The 20,430-nt window shown below is 37.0% G+C and overlaps 1 protein-coding gene across 2 annotated transcripts; it reads left to right on the top strand.

Annotated features, from left to right (window-relative positions):
- Nucleotides 1-1,320: 1,320 nt before the first annotated feature.
- On the top strand, nucleotides 1,321-18,898 carry LOC110448413 (pleckstrin homology domain-containing family F member 2-like). 2 transcript variants are annotated; one of them, XM_021494628.1, is made up of 10 exons: nucleotides 1,321-1,375; nucleotides 4,413-4,477; nucleotides 5,252-5,389; nucleotides 6,008-6,071; nucleotides 7,151-7,165; nucleotides 8,821-8,946; nucleotides 13,777-13,886; nucleotides 14,146-14,287; nucleotides 15,190-15,290; nucleotides 18,299-18,898. In XM_021494628.1, exons 1-10 carry the CDS (start codon nucleotides 1,360-1,362, stop codon nucleotides 18,320-18,322), a joined length of 801 nt encoding a protein of 266 aa, XP_021350303.1. In that variant the 5' UTR covers nucleotides 1,321-1,359; the 3' UTR covers nucleotides 18,323-18,898. The 2 variants fall into 2 exon arrangements, with proteins under 2 accessions (XP_021350303.1, XP_021350304.1); XM_021494629.1 differs by lacking the exon at nucleotides 7,151-7,165.
- The last annotated feature ends 1,532 nt before the right edge of the window (nucleotides 18,899-20,430 follow it).

Raw genomic sequence — 20,430 nt, 5'->3', positions numbered from 1 at the left:
GTCCCGTTTTAGGTACAGTCCCGCCCGTTTTAGGTACAGTCCCGTTTTAGGTACAGTCCCGTTTTGTGAACTGTCCCGTATTTGGTACTGTCCCGTATTAGGTACAGTCCCGTTTTGTGAACTGGGCCGTATTTGGTACTGTCCCGTTTTAGGTACAGTCCCGTTTTAGGTACAGTCCCGTTTTGTGAACTGTCCCGTTTTGTGTTTCCAATGCCACGTATATAGGTGTTGGCAGTGGTACGAGGCTCTCTAGTGATCTTTAACTACATTCGGATTTGGCATAGATGGATTATTTTACGTGAAAGAGTCTTTCCCATTGGTCTATGCCTTCTTTAAGTGGTATCTCCGGCTTGGGCATGCAACCGTCTTCATCTAACTAAGCTGTTGTATGGAACGCCAGATTAACATAGACAGGTACAATTATTTGAAGATTTGTTCAATTCAATTGCAGATAGGTTCTATTTAATTTAACATTGGTACAATTCAATTGAAGATAGGTTCAATTCGTCATATCTGAACCTCTCTTTATTTGAATTGTACCTATCTTCAATTGAATTAGTGGTCAGGTGCCTGTAAAGCCAAGTTTACCTAATAGTAAAGTCATGTATCGGTTAATTCAGGTGCCGGTACAGCCAGGTTTACGTATTGCTAACGTCATGTATCGGTTAACTCAGGTGCCGGTAAAGCCAGGTTAACGTATTGGTGAAATCATGTGTCGGTTAATTAAGTCAGGTGCCGGTAAAGCCAGTTATTGGTTGTACTGATAATTAAGAAACTCAACAACGAGTTTCCTCAAACCTCATCTCTTTAGGCCTTAAACATTGTTGTTCTGTTGTGACGTTTTTATTTGAATATATAAATAGATCTGTATAAGCACGGAATTAGATTTAAGTCCGTGGTATAAGGTTATCCTTCATGGATACTTAAATATCGCAAATCTAATATTGAATTCCGTGCTGTAACAAATTCCCCTAGCTGTGGCTCTGACGAATCACGATGACGAAAATAAATATACCGAAATACCTTTAGTAGTTGTCTTAAATTTACATGTTTAGAACCTGGGTTGACTTATACGACGACTGAGGTCTACTATGAAATTATAAAGGTTAAAATTAATTCAGTAGATCTATTTACATTTGTAGGTCCATGTTAACAATACTGAAAATATATGGAAAATATATTATAGTGTAACCGTCAATTTTACTGTTTAAGTGCGTTCATAATAATGTAAAATTAGTCATATTAATTAGAATTAAATAAGTCCGTAAAATGTAGATGGATTTAAAAAAAAAAAAAAATTGAAGGGAGCACAAGCACAATTATAACCTAGTGCATCACGCGAAAGTAGCGGCTGCCAAGATGGTGGACAGACTGGGTGTGTAGAAATGTCACTTGAGTATTTATGTCTGATAACTTGATTTTTGTTTTATATCAAGACCGTATAATGGAGGCTGGGACAGAAAATTGTATCGGTTTTTCCTTTAACATTTCAAGTTATACTTCTTGAAATGTGTTGTCTAAATACAGTAACTTTTAATTTCTTGACAAATATCGTCCTCTTCAACGTACTGTAACAGTTGCATCGTTGTTGAAGTGCATGAGTAAGAGGCTATGTGTACTTGACTATCATATGTGTCATCGTACATTTGTGGAGGGGGAGGGGGTTATGGTTTCAAGGACCGTTTTTTGAAAAGGCGTTGTAGGGAAATGGTCGTTTGATTTTGTTAACCATGCTTGATTTTTACTCTTTAGCCCGGGCACCAGAAGTTGACAGATAGGCCTACTGTAGATGTCTTGTGCGAGACATCTATCTGTCAAACAGTGTTAGTCTGTTGCCCGGGCTAGAGGAAACTTGGGCTTCCTATGGCCAGGTTCAGAACAGGTGCTTGAATCGATTGGCCTCCCTGAAAACGTGCAATACTATAAGCATACTAGTGCTTCCAGTTTCATGGGATTTTGAAATACTATCATTTTAGTCATATTGATGTTAGACTATGTGGTCTAATTTAATTTCATTATGTGGTTATTAGCTCACCTGGTCCGAAGGACCAAGGTAAGCTTATGCCATATCGTTGCATCCGTCGTACGTCCGTACGTCAACAATTTCTTTAAACGACTTCTTCTTCTTAACCACTGGTTGGAATTAAACTAAATTTGACTGGAAGCATCCCTAGGTGGTGGGGATTCAAAATTGTACAAATGGTAGGGCTGACTCCCCAGGGGGCTTAGGGGCGGGGCCAAAAGGGGGCAATTTGGCTATATTGCTACAAACGACTTCTTCTGTAGAACTGTGCACTGGATATCAATCATATTTGATCAAAAGCATTCCTGGGAGGCAGGGATTTAAAATTGTACAAATGGTGTGGCTGACCCCCCAGGGGACTGAGGGCAGGGCCAAAAAGGGTATTTGGCTATACTGCTTTAAGCGACTTCTTCTCTGGAACTAAGGAGTGGATATCAACCATATTTGACTGGAAGCATCCCTAGGTGATGGTGATTAAATTGTACAAATGATGGGGCTGACTGCCCAGGGGGCTAAGGTGCGGGGCCAAAAGGGGGCAATTTGGCTATATTGCTACCAACGACTTCTTCTGTAGAACTGTGCTCTGGATATCAATCATATTTGATCAAAAGCATTTCTGGGAGGCAGGGATTTAAAATTGTACAAATGGTGTGGCTGACCCCCCAGGGGGCTGAGGGGCAGGGCCAAAAAGGGTATTTGGCTATACTGCTTTAAGCGACTTCTTCTCTGGAACTAAGACGTGGATATCAACCATATTTGACTGGAAGCATCCCTAGGTGATGGTGATTAAAAATTGTACAAATGGAGGGGCTGACTCCCCCGGGGGCTAAGGGGCGGGGCCAAAAGGGGGCCATTTGGCTATATTGCTACAAACGACTTCTTCTGTAGATCTGTGCATTGGATATCAATCATATTTGATCAAAAGCATTCCTGGGAGTCAGGGATTTAAAATTGTACAAATGGTGTGGCTGGCCCCCCAGGGGTTGAGGGGCAGGGCCAAAAAGGGTATTTGGCTATACTGCTTTAAGTGACTTCTTCTCTGGAACTAAGTGATGGATATCAACGTTATTTGACTGGAAGCATCTCTAGGTGGTGGAGATTTAAAATTGTACAAACAGTTGGGCTGACCCCTCAGGGGGCTGAGGGGCGGGGCCAAAAGGGGGCAATTTGGTTATATTGCTATAAATGACTTCTTCTGCAGAACTATGCCATGGATATTGATCATATTTGGTCGGAAGTATTCATGGGAGGCAGGGATTCAAAATTGTACAAATGGTGGGGCTGACCCCCCGGGCTAAGGGGTGGGGCCAATAAAATGCATTACTTGGAAATGGTTGAGATCCCCACCATATAACCATATATACAATTGCTGAGTATAAAGAGAAGAATGCACATTTGCTTCCAGGATGTCCCTAGGGTCTGGCCCCACCCTTGGAGACATAGTCCCTGGGCCATAACTTTAAAGCGGTTGAGATCCCCACCCCAAAACTATATACACAAATGCTGGGCATAAAGAGACGAATGCAATCATGATATCAGAATAGACCCTGGGATCTGACCGAACCCTTAGGGACCTTGTTTCTGAGTCACAGCTTGGAAACAGTTGAGAGGCCCACCCTATAACTGTATATATACAATTGCTGAGTATAAAGAGATGATTGCACATATGCTTCCAGGTTGGCTTTGGGGACTGCCCCACCCTTGGAGACCCCTGGGTCATAACTTTGAAACGGTTGAGATCCCCACCCCAAAACTATATATACAAATGCTGGGCATAAAGAGACGAATGCAATCATGATATCAGAATAGCCCCTGGGATCTGACCGAACCCTTAGGGACCTTGTTTCTGAGTCACAGCTTGGAAACAGTTGAGAGGCCGACCCTATAACTGTATATATACAATTGCTGAGTATAAAGAGATGATTGCACATATGCTTCCAGGTTGGCTTTGGGGACTGCCCCACCCTTGGAGACCCCTGGGTCATAACTTTGAAACGGTTGAGATCCCCACCCCAAAACTATATACACAAATGCTTGGCAAAAAGAGACAAATGCAGTCACAATATTAGAATCGATCCGGGGGTCTGGCCACAACTCTAGGGACCTAGTTTCTGAGTCAAAGCTTGGAAACAGTTGAGATCCCCACCCCATAACTATACATAAAATTGCTGGGCATGAAAAATGTAATATAGCTATGCTACAAGGATTGGCCTTGGGGTGTGGCATACTCCCTTGATCTCATTTGGAGAATAGTTTGCCATGATTGCTTAGGTATCCAGGTGAGCGATACAGGCCCTCTGGGCCTCTTGTATTAACAATATTAATTTGAATTCCTCTGAAGTGCTGACACTTTATTAAGTGATATGTTAATAAATTTTTCTTTTGACAGTGAACAGCGAGTCTAACACGAGGAGAATAGCCTTTGTGGAACAGTGCTTTGGGGCTTCTGGACAGGTGCAGTAGAATTAATCTGAATTAACTGACATTTGTATATTTTTCAAGCTTAAAAAAAAAAATGTATACACCTTTTCACTATTTGGTCCCTAAAACAAAAGCAAATAAATTGAGTTGATTAAGAAAAATACATAGAAAATATGTGTTTACAAAATGTTTTGGATGAGAGAAAAAGTTGCAAATGTCGGTACGCACATTGACCTGCATAGAAGTTCTGGGAATATGGCAAGTCGCCAGCAAGTTTATTAACAGCTGCTAAATCTGCTTCATCTGAATACGAGAACTTAAAATGAATATTCTTACTGTAAAATGTACCTTTTCCATCATTAAAATATTTTAAGTACTAATTTAATATCAACTTTCTCGTACATTTTTTTTTGTGATAAAAATGTCACACTATATCATATATATATGAGCCTCTTTTTCATTTTCAAAAGACGGACGATCATCACCACTTTTATTTATATTAGGGGTAGGCAGGTATGAATTAACATATAAAAGAGAAACAATTACACTGATCCAAGTACATAATGTATGATTCTTATAGGGAAGAAAGGATAATCTTCTTTATGATACATGTATACATCGTGGTACAACTCATAATTCATGGAGGATGAATTGAACATAATTGATGCATTACGTTTTTCTGAGCACAGCCTGAACAAGCTCAAAAGGGAAGGGTGTACTAACTGATTTCTGTCGCAACACAAACAGCCAAAATCCTGTCTGAAACAATTCTTCCTCTTTATTGACAAACTTGCTTTCTCTATGCAGCCCCTGAAAGTGCCTGGGAGAGTTCTTGTAGGAGAAGGTGTATTGACCAAGCTCTGTCGCAAACGACCAAAACCAAGACAGTTCTTCCTCTTCAACGATATACTTGTTTACGGCAATATTCTAATCAGCAAAAAAAAGGTGAGAAAAATACATGGCACATACAAAATAGATATTGGGATATATCACAATCTCTTTTACATCCATTAAAACTAAAGGATCCCTACCTAACTTCCTGTTTCCATTACAGAGTAGGTTCTTCTTATCAATTTGTTCAAATTATTAGAATTTAAATCTATTTTTGTGAAAAGGAGAGGGAAGAGAGTCTAAATTTTAGTTTTGTCTGTATTTGGTTTGACTGATTTATTGTTAGGAAATTAAATTAGGATGATTGGACATTTTATAACAAATAAATTGTATAATCTTTAGTTTTTATTCTTCAGATTGGTAAAGATATATTGTGAAAAGATTCATGTAGCACAACCAATCAGTGTTTATATGTGACATTTCAATGACTAGTAATAATTATGTGTATATTCTATTCACATTTAAAAATTACAATTTTTCTAGGTTTGATGATAGTCTTTACAAAGTTAAATGGAACCAAGAGTTGAGTTGTAATTCTGGAGGGTACAATAATTTTAAATTCTATTAGTTCAGAAGTAGACCTCTTTATATGGACTCCATAATAAAATGACATTACGTACCGGTACTTCAGTTTTATTGCAAAATGTTATGTTTCTCACTTCCCCATTTCAGTATAACCAACAACACATTATCTCACTGGAGGATGTCAAGTTAGAAAATGTGGACGACGAAATAAGTAAGTATAATTTCACTGAAAGATATAACTTAAGGAAGCCTGGATGTATGATACAATATACAGGTAATTATAATTTAACTGGAGGATGTCAAGTCAGGGCTATTCAAGAAAATAACCATATGGGAGGCGAGGCACCTTTTCAGCGACTCCAAAAAATGAAGATGGCAAAATAATTAAGTATGATTTTATTGGAGGATGCGTGTTAGAGAATGTTGAAGATTAATGGTAATTTCACAAGAGAATAAAGAAAAAACGTGGAGCTGTTCAGGTATGAAAACTGCACAGGCATTTAGTTACGTTGGTAAGATTCAACTGCTTATATATTGGTAAGATTCAAATTCATATGCATAACTAAATAAAATCTATAAGTTCAACTTTTGGTTTGGCTAAGTTGAGTGATGTTTGTACACAAGGTGATTTAAATCCTTAACTCCATTCCTTGATGATACACTGTGCATGCAGTGTAGGTTATATTCTGGTAATTTTCCTTTCAAAATCACCTTTATCAAATGTTGGATGTCTTATGAGTTTTCAATAGTACAGTCACTTTAAATGTATTAGAATAGCTAGATACATACAAAGAGGTGTTTCATTAAATTGGATCACTAGCAAAATATTACTGAATATATTTTGTATTTTATCTAAAATCCCTTGTGGACCAAATTGACCTACCAACTAATTCTAGAAACAATCTTGACTATTTTATAACATTCCTTATTAATGTGAAGTGGTATACATGTTCATGTGAAAATTTCACATATTATCATTTACCTTTTTTAAAGGGGAATAACTCTAAATATTGGTGTCATGTTACAATTGAAAATTTCAGTTGACATTACTGCTGGAACATGTAATCTTCTTGTCAAGAATATTTATCCTGAAATCTTAGGCTGTGAAATGTTGTCTAAAATAATTGTACATGTACAGTGCATTGTATATATGTAAAGTAGGCACTGGGAAAAAATACAGATGCATGTGGTAGAGATAAAAAAAAAATGCCACCACCCAAAATATTTCTGTAATAATACATTATCTGTGTTGGATTTTATGGTTGATTGTAGTTGGTGGTTTTGTTTCAGCCCTTGCTGATTTTGGTAACATACATCTATATACTTTACAACTTTATATTCTCGGCATTCCCCTGCAAATATTTGTCTTTATTATGGAATGCTTCTCATGACATGAATACTGATTTTCTTGCTTTAAATGACTTAAATACACAAAAGTTGTGTTCCGTTTGCCTGAATTTCCAGCCCAACTCTGTCATTAGGTAATACATTTTTTTACTACGTTTATAATACTTTTAAATAAACAGTAACTGAGCTCTTTATAGACAAATTATTGTCTTCTCTTCAAAATAGTATTTATGTAGAAAAATGCTTCAGGTAGGACAGATAAAATTTTCCATTTAGTTGCATTTCCAAAGAAATTACAAAGCCTCGGGTCCCATTCCAAAAAAATCATAATGAAAGTGATAAATATAGGTGTATTAAAGTTTGTGATTGGCCAATCTTGTATTAACCACACAAATCAACATCTCCCATAGTGTAAGTGATTTATTATATACACACCCGTTATATACTTAGCCTTTTCCTCAGGAAAAGTGAGCTACACTGTATGAAATGTACTTGTTGTTTCCCTACAAATTTCTAGTTTACTTCAGAATGCATATTTTCCCATCCAATACTACAATATTTTAGTAGTTCCAGCATTTACAAATCGCCAGCTTCCCTACGAGAAATGATAAAAGATGTAAATGAAGCTTGGTCCTTATGAATATGTATGTAGTGTGTCAGTATAAGACTGTGTATGTGAATGTTAACTAGAACAGGAGAATCTCAGTTACTACAAACCTTCATACTTTCTCTATACCTTATCATACTTTTTTGACAATTGTGAAGTGTTGGTATTTCCCATAAGCTTGTACATGTACTTTCATGTATACTTTCTGGTTCGTCTTTTACATTTTCATGATACATTTTATATAATTTGTTTGCCCCATTGTAAATTGCAATCTCCTTTAAGGGCAAAACATGTTGAACATGAAATAGTGGTCAAAATGTAAAATATTAGTGTATGTGTGTGTGTTTTATAATCATAAATAATTTCAAAGCATGTCCTTCCAATGAATGAATCTGTCACCTTGCTATCAACTTTTTGAGGGCTTTGTCCAAATTACATTACAGGTGCAGTACAACCACAATATAATGCCCCTTAATTATTACCTCACCTACCAAAAGGACATCCCTCTGTTGATTAATTATCAAGTGCTGCATTGAGGGCAGCAGACCACTTTCGGTTTCTAAAATGTTCCCTCGGCAGAAGACACAAAAAAAACACCTTGTTTCTACAATTGACTCCATATTATTCATCTCTTATGATATGCAGCGGGTTACAGCATGTCTTATATTCTTGACTCGAAATTGCAGGGGAATAATTTGGTTTAAGAAGCCCTAGATCAAGGGAACAGTGTGTAATAAAAGCATGTTATTATATGTTTTTGTTGTACTCTTTTTGATACAGATGTACCATATTTTACACATTTAGAATTAAAAAAATAAATAAAAATAAACTGTCAATGTTTTCATGCTGTTTGGCCTCTAACAACCCAAATTTAAACCTCAATATAATGCCCAATGTTAATATACAGTACTTGTACTGTAATAAAATGTGTAGGGCTACCTATACACTCCCGCTGATACATACAAATGATTTTCTTTGATTTATTGATGTGTATCCAATGTTTCAGCCTTACGGAATGGATGGAAGATTATCAGTCCAAAAAAGTCCTTTGTAGTGTATGCAGCCACAACTACAGAAAAGACACAATGGATGTCACATATCAAAAAATGTGTCAACGACCTGCTACTCAAACGTAAGTAACAAAGAAATGTGTCAACAACCTGCTACTCAAACGTAAGTCACGAAGAAATGTGTCAACAACCTGCTACTCAATTGTAAGTAACGAAGAAATGTGTCAACAACCTGCTACTCAATTGTAAGTAACGAAGAAATGTGTCAACGACCTGCTACTCAAACGTAAGTAACAAAGAAATGTGTCAACAACCTGCTACTCAAACGTAAGTAACGAAGAAATGTGTCAACAACCTGCTACTCAATTGTAAGTAACGAAGAAATGTGTCAACAACCTGCTACTCAATTGTAAGTAACGAAGAAATGTGTCAACGACCTGCTACTCAAACGTAAGTAACAAAGAAATGTGTCAACAACCTGCTACTCAAACGTAAGTAACGAAGAAATGTGTCAACAACCTGCTACTCAAACGTAAGTAACGAAGAAATGTGTCAACGACCTGCTACTCAAACGTAAGTAACGAAGAAATGTGTCAACGACCTGCTACTCAAACGTAAGTAACGAAGAAATGTGTCAACGACCTGCTACTCAAACGTAAGTAACGAAGAAATGTGTCAACGACCTGCTACTCAAACGTAAGTAACGAAGAAATGTGTCAACGACCTGCTACTCAAACGTAAGTAACGAAGAAATGTGTCAACGACCTGCTACTCAAACGTAAGTAACGAAGAAATGTGTCAACGACCTGCTACTCAAACGTAAGTAACGAAGAAATGTGTCAACGACCTGCTACTCAAACGTAAGTAACGAAGAAATGTGTCAACGACCTGCTACTCAAACGTAAGTAACGAAGAAATGTGTCAACGACCTGCTACTCAAACGTAAGTAACGAAGAAATGTGTCAACGACCTGCTACTCAAACGTAAGTAACGAAGAAATGTGTCAACGACCTGCTACTCAAACGTAAGTAACGAAGAAATGTGTCAACGACCTGCTACTCAAACGTAAGTAACGAAGAAATGTGTCAACGACCTGCTACTCAAACGTAAGTAACGAAGAAATGTGTCAACGACCTGCTACTCAAACGTAAGTAACGAAGAAATGTGTCAACGACCTGCTACTCAAACGTAAGTAACGAAGAAATGTGTCAACGACCTGCTACTCAAACGTAAGTAACGAAGAAATGTGTCAACGACCTGCTACTCAAACGTAAGTAACGAAGAAATGTGTCAACGACCTGCTACTCAAACGTAAGTAACGAAGAAATGTGTCAACGACCTGCTACTCAAACGTAAGTAACGAAGAAATGTGTCAACGACCTGCTACTCAAACGTAAGTAACGAAGAAATGTGTCAACGACCTGCTACTCAAACGTAAGTAACGAAGAAATGTGTCAACGACCTGCTACTCAAACGTAAGTAACGAAGAAATGTGTCAACGACCTGCTACTCAAACGTAAGTAACGAAGAAATGTGTCAACGACCTGCTACTCAAACGTAAGTAACGAAGAAATGTGTCAACGACCTGCTACTCAAACGTAAGTAACGAAGAAATGTGTCAACGACCTGCTACTCAAACGTAAGTAACGAAGAAATGTGTCAACGACCTGCTACTCAAACGTAAGTAACGAAGAAATGTGTCAACGACCTGCTACTCAAACGTAAGTAACGAAGAAATGTGTCAACGACCTGCTACTCAAACGTAAGTAACGAAGAAATGTGTCAACGACCTGCTACTCAAACGTAAGTAACGAAGAAATGTGTCAACGACCTGCTACTCAAACGTAAGTAACGAAGAAATGTGTCAACGACCTGCTACTCAAACGTAAGTAACGAAGAAATGTGTCAACGACCTGCTACTCAAACGTAAGTAACGAAGAAATGTGTCAACGACCTGCTACTCAAACGTAAGTAACGAAGAAATGTGTCAACGACCTGCTACTCAAACGTAAGTAACGAAGAAATGTGTCAACGACCTGCTACTCAAACGTAAGTAACGAAGAAATGTGTCAACGACCTGCTACTCAAACGTAAGTAACGAAGAAATGTGTCAACGACCTGCTACTCAAACGTAAGTAACGAAGAAATGTGTCAACGACCTGCTACTCAAACGTAAGTAACGAAGAAATGTGTCAACGACCTGCTACTCAAACGTAAGTAACGAAGAAATGTGTCAACGACCTGCTACTCAAACGTAAGTAACGAAGAAATGTGTCAACGACCTGCTACTCAAACGTAAGTAACGAAGAAATGTGTCAACGACCTGCTACTCAAACGTAAGTAACGAAGAAATGTGTCAACGACCTGCTACTCAAACGTAAGTAACGAAGAAATGTGTCAACGACCTGCTACTCAAACGTAAGTAACGAAGAAATGTGTCAACGACCTGCTACTCAAACGTAAGTAACGAAGAAATGTGTCAACGACCTGCTACTCAAACGTAAGTAACGAAGAAATGTGTCAACGACCTGCTACTCAAACGTAAGTAACGAAGAAATGTGTCAACGACCTGCTACTCAAACGTAAGTAACGAAGAAATGTGTCAACGACCTGCTACTCAAACGTAAGTAACGAAGAAATGTGTCAACGACCTGCTACTCAAACGTAAGTAACGAAGAAATGTGTCAACGACCTGCTACTCAAACGTAAGTAACGAAGAAATGTGTCAACGACCTGCTACTCAAACGTAAGTAACGAAGAAATGTGTCAACGACCTGCTACTCAAACGTAAGTAACGAAGAAATGTGTCAACGACCTGCTACTCAAACGTAAGTAACGAAGAAATGTGTCAACGACCTGCTACTCAAACGTAAGTAACGAAGAAATGTGTCAACGACCTGCTACTCAAACGTAAGTAACGAAGAAATGTGTCAACGACCTGCTACTCAAACGTAAGTAACGAAGAAATGTGTCAACGACCTGCTACTCAAACGTAAGTAACGAAGAAATGTGTCAACGACCTGCTACTCAAACGTAAGTAACGAAGAAATGTGTCAACGACCTGCTACTCAAACGTAAGTAACGAAGAAATGTGTCAACGACCTGCTACTCAAACGTAAGTAACGAAGAAATGTGTCAACGACCTGCTACTCAAACGTAAGTAACGAAGAAATGTGTCAACGACCTGCTACTCAAACGTAAGTAACGAAGAAATGTGTCAACGACCTGCTACTCAAACGTAAGTAACGAAGAAATGTGTCAACGACCTGCTACTCAAACGTAAGTAACGAAGAAATGTGTCAACGACCTGCTACTCAAACGTAAGTAACGAAGAAATGTGTCAACGACCTGCTACTCAAACGTAAGTAACGAAGAAATGTGTCAACGACCTGCTACTCAAACGTAAGTAACGAAGAAATGTGTCAACGACCTGCTACTCAAACGTAAGTAACGAAGAAATGTGTCAACGACCTGCTACTCAAACGTAAGTAACGAAGAAATGTGTCAACGACCTGCTACTCAAACGTAAGTAACGAAGAAATGTGTCAACGACCTGCTACTCAAACGTAAGTAACGAAGAAATGTGTCAACGACCTGCTACTCAAACGTAAGTAACGAAGAAATGTGTCAACGACCTGCTACTCAAACGTAAGTAACGAAGAAATGTGTCAACGACCTGCTACTCAAACGTAAGTAACGAAGAAATGTGTCAACGACCTGCTACTCAAACGTAAGTAACGAAGAAATGTGTCAACGACCTGCTACTCAAACGTAAGTAACGAAGAAATGTGTCAACGACCTGCTACTCAAACGTAAGTAACGAAGAAATGTGTCAACGACCTGCTACTCAAACGTAAGTAACGAAGAAATGTGTCAACGACCTGCTACTCAAACGTAAGTAACGAAGAAATGTGTCAACGACCTGCTACTCAAACGTAAGTAACGAAGAAATGTGTCAACGACCTGCTACTCAAACGTAAGTAACGAAGAAATGTGTCAACGACCTGCTACTCAAACGTAAGTAACGAAGAAATGTGTCAACGACCTGCTACTCAAACGTAAGTCACGAAGAAATGTGTCAACGACCTGCTACTCAAACGTAAGTCACGAAGAAATGTGTCAACGACCTGCTACTACGACCTGCTACTCATACGTAAGTCACGAAGAAATGTGTCCAAGACCTGCTACTCAAATGTAAGTAACGAAGAAATGTATCAACGACCTGCTACTCAAACGTAAGTCACGAAGAAATGTGTCCACGACCTGCTACATATAAGTCACAATAAATGTGTCAACACCAGCTACTCCAACTCAAAGCACTTAAAACAACTTCTGAAATAGAGACAGTGATAAAGATTTGTCCATTAAACACCTACTTCTATAAGTGCTGAGTTTAAATGGTATCCCAACATAACTTAGTATAACTAAATTACAATGATCTGTAAGGGAACATGAGGAAGTAGGTAATACATGCCAATCTATTTTACAGGAGAAAAGATTAAATTTATTTAACATTACTCACTTCAGGTTTTTGTTTCTTAACATTTCTGTTGTCTAACACATTACATTGACACCATTTCCATATCAAATTGTAACAAACCAAATTGCAAGAGGATATAAATACTAGTACCAGTACATTTATTTTGAAGATACATCTTCTATTTCTTCTGTTAATCCTATAATCGCATATCACCCAAGGGAAGCTTAGTTAATGTGGGGGAAAAAACAACCTATGATTGGAAAGATTGAAAGTGGTTTCTTAATACAGGTGGCCTTAATATGGTATAAAGGTATTGCCTGCTTAGGCACCACCACGAAGAAAGTCTAGTGTTGATATAAGTTGTATGTATAGTCAAGCTCATGTTATCTATATCTGTGCTGAGTCAGCATTTTATTTTCTGTGATGTTCAGTACACTACAGATTTTTTTTATTGAATTTCTGTTGATTTCAGGGGGAATAACTCAGGATACAGCCAATGATTCGCCAGTTTGGGTACCAGATGATGAGGCCACTGTCTGTATGCATTGTCGTAAATACCAGTTTTCTGTGATAAACAGGCGGGTAAGTCTCCTTACCTTGATCTTACACTTGGTGTTTTTTTCATTCCTTAACAGTTTTCCTCTTTCTCATTTTCAGTTTGCTTTCGTTATTTTTGTTTCTTTTTTCTTAATTTCCTATTTTTTTCTTATATGTTGTTATTTATATACATGTAATAAAAAAATAATGAGAAGTATAGAATTGAAGTAGGAGGCTTGTGTTTATGTACCTTCTTTGGTTTCCTTGTTTTAATGGACATACCTTGATTGTCTCCCCTTGACAGCACCACTGTAGGAAGTGTGGGAAGGTGGTGTGTGGTCCCTGCTCCGATCAGAAGTGGCTCCTCCCACAGCAGTCATCCAAGCCAATCAGAATATGTTTGAGCTGTTACAACGAATTGTCCTCAGCAAAGTCCACAAATGCAGGTCAGTGAAGTCTTTCATACAGATGCAGTATTGTAGAATCTTCATATTTTCAGTGAATTACTAGATTCAGGACTATTATTGTTATTACATGCTTAGCGGCCCATCAACAAAGGATAGGTCATGCAGGCCAACAAATGGTCGACACTAGATTCAGGAAAAGATTTAGGAAATTACATATTTTTGATATGTCTGTCAATGTAGAAATGTCTTGAGGATACTTACTACAAGGGTTACACACAAATATAACTAAAACAAATTCACATTTTAGGATACATGTTTTAAAATTCTTACATTTATCTTAGTATTTTTAGCACTTAGGATGTAAATCAAACATTACATTTTGTACCGGATTCAGTGTTGTTGTTGCTCATCATTTCTATTTTCATTATTATTTTTTGTTCATTTTCAGCAATACATAAAAAGCAAAAGTGCTTTAATATTTTTTCCAGAATTAATGAAAAATAAGGAATACCTTTTCAATTTCAATACAGATAATGCTATGTTTTCACAATCATGATTACAGGCTGCTGTAAAATTACCAGGATTGTGGAGTGTTGTATACTGATATATTTGGACGCAAATACTAATCAGGGCGTGTGCCCCACTTTCTAAAGAGTAATGTCTCTTTGTTTATTTTTGACAACAAAGAAGTTTATAGGTAGGGTTAAAAAGGGGGAAGATATAGTTAGAGAAATAGGAGCGGGTTTTGACCCCTCTTAACATAAAAGTATAAAGCTCTGCAAAACACACACCCATTTTTACATTTTGATAGGTAATACACTTATCTTGTTCCTAGACATACACTATTGAATACTGATGGATGAAAACATATCAAGACCTGTTTGCTTTTATATTGACACTTTTAAAATGCAATGTGTTTACATTGAGGACATGTTTTTAAGGTCCGCCACCAGCAGCATTGGGTGCCGAAGACTCCTCTGGCGAGGATTCTTCTGATGACGATGATACAAACTACGCTAACGTGGATACTGTTTCACAGGATGTAAGTATTAAGATTGTCTCCCTGATCTATGTGTGGCCATTTGGGCAGGTAAAATGTTCTAGACCCGAAAGGAAAATTTAGTCTCAAATATTATAACCAGGGATATTCAGCTTAACATAGTCTGACATCCATTTTGAATCACTGTGGTTTACGTTAGTAAATGGTGAGACTGTTGACCGCATTTGACACATCCCAGTTGAATTTGAGATAGTTGTATATGTCCCATGTGTGCACTTAATTGTTGAAAGATGAAACTTGATACAACTGTAATCTGACCCACACTTTCATCCTACTACCTCATATTAACTGCATTGTCAAGTTACCCATATACATTCAACTGTTGCTTGGCCCTCACATTTGCCTAACTACCTAAAATTAACTCTATTGTCAAGGTGACAATCACTACCAAGAAACCCTTAATTCCATGACCAAGCAGGGCTTTTTCTGGGGACTTTGCTAAGCTGATAATGGGCCCCCTTCCCAATTGAAACTTCACTTGTATTTCATATTTATGCCTAATTCCCAAAATTTACACCTTACTCCTGAAAATTGCCTTCCCAATTGATATATTTTCATCCAAATAAAACCCCTTAACAGCCATTTAACTTCTTTGACCTAAGTAACCAAATGACTCGGATAATCTTATAATGATCAAGGTAACAAATAATTCATTTAATTTAGTATTCTAATGGTGCTGGTGACCCAATTATAATAGTAACCAATTAACACAGGTAACCAAATGACCAACATAACTGAGGTAAGGTAGTCCAAATGACCAAGGCAACCTGAAATCTAGGTAATCCCATTTTCCAGTTATAACCCTATGAACAAAAGTCCCCTGCCAAAAAGATACATGATGATGAAACTCCGTGACCGAGATAACTATCTCCTCCTTGTCTTTTCACAGTGGTACTCATAGCCAGAGTTGGATTACCCTATGGTAATTAAAACACTTTTGTTTTCAGTGTTGTTTTTTACATTAAGTAAACTTTTTGATTTTTAACTTTCACTGCTTTGAACTGATATCACTATTAGTGTCTGCCACATTTTAGGTGTTTCAAAAGAAAACTGATAAACATACATTTTGTAACACATTATTTTTCCTGCGGTGCTGTACTTTTTCAATGTTATGTACATTGCTATTACTAAAAGGCCCCACGTCAGTGATGAGGATACCTGACAGTATTTATGGTGTCCGTCCATCCACACTTTCTTAAATTTTATACAGCAATGCATTGTTATATGCATCAGGTCAAGGTCACTGTTACTAAAAATAGAACTGGGGATATACTGTTAAAGTACATTGTAACGTTCCTCTGACCCACCACTGTTCAGTTTGGTGGTAAAGTGTATGTGGTGGATACCTTACATGAATAACACCATATTATCAGATCGTAATCCAAGGTGGCTTCCAAACATCAAAGTCACTACTGTTACTAGAAATAGAGCAAAGGTTATATTACTCCAAAATATTGACATTGTATGGCCATTTCTGAAAAGTTGTTCTCCTTTGTGATTTTAAATCTTATTGGTGGATATCCTACATTATCTAATGCCATACTTTTCTGGATTTAAAAATCCAAGATGGCAACCCTCCATTGCCTCTGATTGGCTAAGACATATACGACCATCGATTTTCTTCTATTGGTATAGTTTTGTTCATACTTATCCAGATCCCATAATCCTTTCGAACCGTTGCACATATATACTTGGTAGTAATTACTTAATGGTATATTTCAGTTACAAACTTGTGTAATGCCTTATATTACTATCCACATAACAAATTCTTAAATGATTGCTGTGACTTCCGCTTTCAATTACGTACAGTTTGATAATATGCATATATATCACACCACAGAAAACCAACGTGTTCTTTGTCTAAACAAGAGCAAGATTTAGATCTGCCAACTGAATAATTTCTGTATGATGTAGTGACGAGTGTTTGTCAGCAAACATCAGTATGTACAGTAGAATGCTGAACGTCCAAACCACGATTATCCCAAATTTCAATGTACATGTATTATCAAACCTTGATTGTGTCCTGAATAAATAGCCTGCTGTATTATTACAGTATGTCCCGCCTGTTAACCAAACAGCCAATTATTGAAATGACTGATCATCTGAGCTAATTTTCCGAACCATTTATGTCTCCCGTTGAGTTTGTATAATCAGCTCTCTGCTAGTGTATTCATTCTTTAAAATCGATACACTTTAAAGTTATTCTAGATATGAACGCTGTATTCTGGGAAACTTACACCCTCTTAAACTTTTGCCCTTTGCTGATCAAATTAATTTTTTGCCCAGTGTTCATTTGCTCTTCACATCAATTACCGTGTTTATTATGGTGTATACCAATATTGACTGAAATGATAGATTTATAGTCATTATGGAGGGCAAGAAAAGAAGAAAGTTAAGATGTGGGCGAATATTTTCCAGCATACTATACATTGTTTGTGTGGGGTATTGATAGCTGGTAATGTATTTAAGGGGGGTTAAAATCATTTGTAACATTTAAAATAGTTTAATTTACCATTTTCATATTTCTCTGCAAACGGTTTTGAGAATTGTTCATATTGTTTTGATGCAACTACATCATATAAGCTCTCTCAACATTTAACTGCTATAATGTGTGCTGTGAAAAAGATATTTTCATGGGGCCAAAATTTTGTGGTTTCCCGACAAAACACCTTTTCGTGGGTACATGAATTCATCATACATGGATTACCAGTACCCACCCAAACGGAAAATTGTTTTATATCAAACTTGTAATTATTTTGTGAACGTATGAACTTGTGGTTTACCCACAAAATCAACAAAATTAAAAAGTCCAGGAATATTATTGATTTTACAGGAACAGTTTTTTTTGCCTTTAAAGAAAATATGTACCCTATATGTCTTTAATATCAAAATTATTTTAGGTCTCTTTAATTTCTTCAAATTTGCATGTCTTTAATTTCCTTATAATTTGTTCATTATTTTTAAATTATTGTTTTTTCTTTTCTTTTCAGGAGCAGTTCCAAACCTACGACTGAGCAATTTCATTCAATTGACACAATATTGGCCTACACAATGTCCGACTCCTTTACATACTTTAATTGTCATGTGTCTTCAAATTTACATGTCAGTGCTTTTAATATTTGTCTGTTACCTATAGAGAATGTTTGCCTTTAAATAAAGCTCTATGATAAAGGTGTACACAATTGTATCGCGATACTTTAGAGGACGATTCATGTGTCATATTGTCACCTGTATCTTGATACTTTGGTGGACTAGAACATCATACGTGAGTTATATGACCTCTACTGATAATCTCTGGATCTTGTTGTCACATAGGACATATGGTCTCTCTAACAGACATCCGTAGGTTGTGTGGTCACCTGATGCTGTTATCCTGATCAAGTTATTGTAAAATTTAGAAAAACAAAAATCATTTAAGGATCCCTGTGCCTCTGCAGGCAAACCACTAGAGAATTGACAATTCAACAGTGGTTTCTGTCTCCAAGCCACTAAGTAGTGAAAGCGAGACTAAAGTGTTGCTTTTCCGGCAACGGCGACGAAGTCAACATTAAGTTTTTGCGTTTAAGTTAGTTTCACTGAAAGTATAAATGCTACACCAACCAAACTTAGACCATAGATGCATGTTAGGTAGTACATCTCATCCCATGCATCAAATGCTGGATGCGGCCTACCTTTCATGGTCCATTGATGACTCTGTCAGCATCTCCATCAAAATTAAGATTTTGCGTTTAAGTTAGTTTCTCTGAAACTATAAGTGCTAGACCAACCAAACTTGACATGTACATTGATGGTCAAAGCAGGGCACAGACAAGACATATCAATCCGAGTTACTTGTTTTTCTTTAATGATACTTTTTGAAATAAATGTTAAAAATTATTTATTTATGCTTTAATATGGAATCATGTCATCATTTTAAAGCAAAAAACGTGTAAAAGAAGTTTTAACAGAAATCCTGAAAGGACAAGTGGACCAAAAAGCATGTATCTAAACTCTTGTCTGTGAAGGGCAGCCTTTTTTTAGACTAGTTTAGACCCACTTTTTATGTACAACGGAGAGGAGAGTTTTTTTCTTGTATCCATGGTCGATGCTGGGCATTTTTTATATAACTTTGCAAGAATGTTCATTTCAGAGTTCTTGAAGTAAACACAACTATGACATGATGTATATGATCATATAATAATTTATAGTTATGAAACTATAATTTGTATTACCACACTGTGATTTGCCATGTGGTTAGTAGTTGATTATAGTGATTTCATAGATAATTTAGTTCTAGTCTTTTTCTCTCTTCCTCTTTTTGTTTTTGAATGAAATGAAAGGGAGCTGATGTGTTCATTTGTAAATCCACATGTTTTGCACCCATGGCCGAAAGTATAATATTTTTTTATTTAAAAAGCTGATTGTAGTTCCATTAAAATTGTTAGTTGTGAGTGTTAGTCCCATGGTTTATTTCGTTGTATTACAATGAGTTATCAAGTGTTACAGCAGATGCAATTATTTTATCAAATGAAGTAAAAACCATGAGAAACAAATTTTACAAGACGTGTGGTATATCTGTATATGAAGTCAGCATAATAACCTACTTGGGACCAAACCTAACAACTGTCGAAGTTTGTCTGTTTGAGGTTATCAAAATATTGTAAAACACTTTTATTGAATGCAAACATTTAAAACTGGGAAACGGACAAATATCTCCATATTTCATAATCATTCCATCAGGGAAGACAAGTGCCCTTTCATGTATATTGTGTTGATTTATGTGGCCACACAGTGCTATTGGGGACAAGCTGTATGTTATATATCGTATACAGTATGTATAGTATAGATACATACATTATATATAGACTTGTCAAGTGGCCTAGCTGTTTATAATATGTATTATAGAAAACATACATAATACATTGTACAGTATATATAATTGTCTAGTGGCCCAGCTCTATATTACATGTTAATGCACTGTACTTGTCAAGAAGATAAACTGTTCTATATGTTTTGTACAGTTTACATGATATAAACTTAACAAGTGACCCAGCAGATTAGTATAGGTCCTGTACAGTAGGTACAATTGTCCAGTGGCTAAGTTGTATGTTACAGGTCCTGTACAGTAGGTAAAATTGTCCAG

This window comes from Mizuhopecten yessoensis, unplaced genomic scaffold (genome assembly GCF_002113885.1).
Source record: "Mizuhopecten yessoensis strain PY_sf001 unplaced genomic scaffold, ASM211388v2 scaffold4033, whole genome shotgun sequence".
Taxonomy (NCBI): Eukaryota; Metazoa; Mollusca; class Bivalvia; order Pectinida; family Pectinidae; genus Mizuhopecten; species Mizuhopecten yessoensis.
The sequence above is the reverse complement of the archived record's forward strand: the minus strand, read 5'-3'. Positions and strand labels throughout refer to the sequence as shown.